Raw genomic sequence first — 4,758 nt, forward strand, 5'->3', positions numbered from 1 at the left:
CACCTAATATTTGGACTAAATTCCATTCTATTATCAACATTTAATTTCATAAAGGTTTATAACTAATTTACATTTCTACTGCCAACTACGACTTTCTGGATTCACACACAAAACACCCTCTTAAAATGAACAAAAGGTGAAGTGTGGTTAGGTGTCTTATACAAAGTTAATTTTAGGTGATTTTGATTGTAATTTGTTTTTTTAAAAAATCATATCAATTGCATAGTGAAAATGAGACAATTGCTTATACACAACCATTCATTCGTTTACCAATTTGCAGTATACAAAACATGAAACTAATCTTGAAATGCAATTAAAAAATCCAGATATGTTTCTAAACGATACACTGGATCCAGCATCAGCATGAGAATGAGAATAATGGATTTACATTCTAAATAGAACATGGGTTGCCTACCATTTGACTACAATTCTATTCAAATAGTAGTCAGGTTAGTCACCAACCAAACTCCTACACAACTCTCTTTTACTTAAGTTTCTTCCTTTACAACGTTTAAATATGGTAGAACAGAAGGAAAATGACCATTTACCATTTTTGCTTTCTACTCTACATTCTGAAAAAAGATGTTCAGCTGCCAAGAATGCACTTCAAACCAGAAACCTTCACCAGCCTAAAAATTTGAGTCAACATTTTCACTTAACGAATAATATAGTGGCATACAAGTAAATTTATGATGGTAATGTAGAAGACTCAAGAAGATAGAACATAGAAAAGTACCAGCTAGGAGAAAAGTACAAGGAGACTGGGTGAAGCTTCCATAAAGCCTCTCTCTCCAATCACTGTAAATTGATAAGAGGAAAATGAAAAGAAATTATTAGACATATCCTGATCAAATGATTAAGATGAACAATGCGAGCGAGACTGTACCAATTCAATTGGTCTTTGACATGCTGGAGAGGGGACCACTATGGCTGGACTTCTTGTTGAGACCACATGCTGCGGACAGGATTGTAAATCAGAGAAACCGTTCCTGACAGAACGATAAACATCTAACTCAGAAGTTACAGAGATCTCAGATGCTCCCTTTCCTCTCTTGCTCTTGGTCCTCGTTACAGTACTGGCATTGATTTCACCCGATCTTAGTCCAGATGTACCTGACTACAAAAAATCAAAGATTAGATAAAAATGTTATATGATGGGAAGGATTCAATGATTGAATCATCAAGAGTTTTTGGATTTATATATAATACTCATAAGGAAAAAAATGTATACAAGACACAAAAGTGACAATTTTGCGGTGTATTTTTGTAGTAGAAGTTGTAGTTTCTTGAGGCTGGTAAATTATATATCACCATACAGAAGTCACGAGTAACCAAAGAATGACTAAACTTCATCATTACCATCTGAAAGGGAATAGACTGAGATAACTTCACAAGGGGGGGGGGTTATGTCCACAGAACAGGTCATTTCTTACCACCATTAAACATTTTGGGGAATTTTTTTCGTAGGGGCAGGGGGTTGAGAATATTATGGGACATTACAAGCTTAAAATATTTACAAAGCCAAAGTGAAGAAAACATTTAAAAAAAATGAGGCTGAAAGAATACTCATGTAATCCATACATTAGACAGGCCTTTGATCTGAACAATGATAATGGTTATATCATCTGTTCGGCCCTCATGTTCCAACCATAGTTTATAAGACTCTCCAGCAATGGCAGCACATGCATCACGAGGATCTGAATAACTTGCTGCCTACATTATAAAAGAAATCATACAATTTATCAAGATAAGACATTGAATCATAGTTCTACCCACAGATTTAGTAGCCACGCTAGTGTTAACTATTCGAAATGTTAACTAATGAAGGGCAATTTTTACGTAAACAGTTCATGATACTTTGTGAATATATATTACAGTGGGCGGTAAACATTGAATATTTGTGCATACTAATGCAATAGATCAATCAAGCAGCAGAAAATTGAAGTTTCTCACTAAACAGCCTACACAAGTTGTGAAAACATGTAGTCTTCTGAACCAGTTAGAGATCAAGCTTACATAATAATGGCAGTCAATATATATGATAACCAATAGGCCTTAAAAAGGAAACACCAGATTATAAATTTATCTTAAAAAAGAATGGAACAATAAGGTCATGAGATTATGCTAACTCATTTCCTTCTCTCACAATTAAATACCATTAAAACAAACTGTTTTCATAAAATCCAATAACTGAAGCAAGACATGCATAATAAAATAAGAAGATAACTACGTGTAGTGAACCCAAACCCAACTAGTTGTTAGATAATATTAGAAAACTACAATTTGAGTTGCAAGACAAAATGTGGCAATGAATTAAGAACATTATTCCATGCAACAAATTGAAAACTTAAAAGTAAAAAACACATACCAGAACAGAAATTCTTTCCGGGTATTGCATCATAACTAAATGAAAAAGAACATAATATGCATCCAGATTTTCAACCAAGTTTTTTTAGTACAACTTGCAAGTTGCCAGCCAATGAAGCCATCAACAGAAAATATACAACTAAATTAAAATATTAAAAGGAGCAGTTTATAGGTCTTACAAGCAACACAGTTAGCAAAATTCAACCAATGAAAACATCATCAAAATAATTAATAAAGTTTAGATATATGAGGGAAAGAAAAGGAATTAGGAAGAACAAGGTTGCATATCATACCATATCAACAACAGTTTGGCTGGATAGGAACTCAAATACGCCATCACTTGCAACAACAAAGAAAAGATGATTAGGTGTAAGCTGAACCGTTGACACCTCCGGAACAGCAATGACACCAATAGTCTCAGCCAACTTATCCCCTACACTCCTTGTAAAAGCAGCCCCAGGAACCATCCCATTCTGAACCCACAACCTAGGAGGATCATCTCCCTGAGTTTCTTCATCGCCCCAAGTCTGAATATCCGGATCTTTATGCCCTTCCACCTGATCAACACTCAACACTCTTGCCCCACAAAGTTTCACTCTCTCATACTCGTCTCTCCTAAATGGTGTCTGATCAGAGGATAAGTCCTCGGCAACAACACGGTTCCCATCCTTAACAGCTAGCACAGCTCTAGAATCACCAGCATTAGCAACATAAAGGGTGTCTCCAATAACCAGCACCGTAATTGCAGTAGTGCCACTCATAGAATCATCAATCTCATTATTATGCAAGTCATCATTTGTTTTCAAGAACGCAGAAGTGTAGGCCTTAACAGGATCCTCCAACAATGCAGTGTCACTAGACAAATTTTCTACCAACCTATCCTTAACAAAGTTTGAACACTGGGAACCAAATTCGCCATGCCCATCATAAACGCCAAAGAAATGAACACTTGGATTACCTTGAAACTGTGTCCTAATGCAGAAACTATCTTGGTTTTCTTTATCAGGTGAGTCAGGGTAGTATCCTCTCTGAGTGAGGACAGAGTATTCCAAAGTGAAGTTATGGGAAGGAACAGGAACAAACTGAAGTGAAGTCTGAGTGAGAATGTGCTTCCTTTGGGCACAAAAAGGACCAAGTTCTCGATAGTCCCTTGAACCACCCACTGATGGTGGAGGGTAGCGAGTACAACACTTGCCATGGACACAACCCATGTTTGGAAAGAGAAGCAAAGTTGCTAGAAACAAGGCCTGAAGGAAAAAACACAAAGGAAAGATCAATGGTGGATGGGAACTATAAATTAGTTGCATCTGAAACTCCGCATTGTGGCTCCAAGGTTGAGAGTTTGAGAAACATGAACAAACAAACCCTAGTGATGATGAGGGGGAAATTTGGGATTTTGAGGTGGGAATCGTGACGAGAGGTTAAAAAAAACAAAAGGGTATTTGAATATTTAAGAATTATGGAGAAATGAATAAAAAATGAGAATGATTTGAAGAAGGCCACACAAAATGAAGGGGGCTGAGAAAAGGAGAACCCTAGAGGCAGAGGAACCCCACAAAGGTAGAGAACGTGTGTAGTGGGGCTATGGAAAGGGAAAGGAAGAATTGTACTTTTCGTTTGGATGCAAAGAGAGAGCATCGAAGGAAAACGCGGGTAGCAAGGAAGAGTCCAAACGGAAATTCACAGGAATGGGTTTGTGGTTTGTTCTCCCAAGAGAATGACAGTGACACACAGCACAGACACAGACACAGACACAGACACGAACACAAACACAAACACAGGCATTAAAGATTCTATAATTCTATTCTATGAGTGCATGGTTGGGTTTATCCATGGAGAAAGTCCTTGTTCCAAGGAAACACACCCCAATGACCCCAACAATGTATAACTCGTTTTCTGAGTGAGAAAGCCGTTGTTATTCCATCCCTCAAATTTTGTCAAATTAATTATTATTATTATTATTATTATTATAAGTGACACGTACTTATGTGAATAGATGGCAACATATTAATTTTAAGCGTTTTGAAATTTAATCTTTAGAAAATTTGTCGGCCTTTAAATTTATATAGGGCGTTTCATTTGAATGAAAATGCTCGTTTGAATTGGTTCACACACAAATTTCAATTTTTCGACTATAAATAAAATGGTTAGATGTTAGAATTTTTCTGTGCAGTTATTATGACCTCTTTTTCTTGTTTATGCTCTTTTGTTAGACTTGTGTTGGTCGTATTTAGTCTTATTATCTTTTTATTATTTTATTATGACTCTGTCCTTAAGATTTAGGAATGTTGCAATTGGGTTTTTTCGGGAACTCTTTCATGTTTTAAACGGTTATTATTGATTAACTTCACACATTTTTTAAAGAATTTATTATCACTCTAAAATATTTAT

At 36.0% G+C, this 4,758-nt stretch overlaps 1 protein-coding gene across 4 annotated transcripts; it reads right to left on the reverse strand.

The window, feature by feature from the left end:
* Positions 1 to 203: 203 nt before the first annotated feature.
* On the reverse strand, positions 204 to 4,255 carry LOC113872580 (probable protein phosphatase 2C 35). Of its 4 annotated transcripts, none has more exons than XR_003505895.1 (5): positions 2,661 to 4,255; positions 1,582 to 1,713; positions 887 to 1,117; positions 737 to 798; positions 204 to 629 (listed from the first exon to the last, which is right to left on the reverse strand). XR_003505895.1 is itself a non-coding variant. In XM_027510249.1 (5 exons), exons 1-5 carry the CDS (start codon positions 3,672 to 3,674, stop codon positions 622 to 624), a joined length of 1,443 nt encoding a protein of 480 aa, XP_027366050.1. In that variant the 5' UTR covers positions 3,675 to 4,211; the 3' UTR covers positions 524 to 621. The 4 variants fall into 4 exon arrangements, 3 of the variants coding, with proteins under 3 accessions (XP_027366050.1, XP_027366040.1, XP_027366062.1); XM_027510249.1 differs by having other exon boundaries at positions 524 to 629; positions 891 to 1,117; positions 2,661 to 4,211; XM_027510239.1 differs by having other exon boundaries at positions 525 to 619; positions 891 to 1,117; positions 2,661 to 4,213.
* Positions 4,256 to 4,758: the final 503 nt, after the last annotated feature.

This window comes from Abrus precatorius, unplaced genomic scaffold (genome assembly GCF_003935025.1).
Source record: "Abrus precatorius isolate BTA unplaced genomic scaffold, Abrus_2018 Scaffold10, whole genome shotgun sequence".
In the NCBI taxonomy this organism is placed as follows: Eukaryota; Viridiplantae; Streptophyta; class Magnoliopsida; order Fabales; family Fabaceae; genus Abrus; species Abrus precatorius.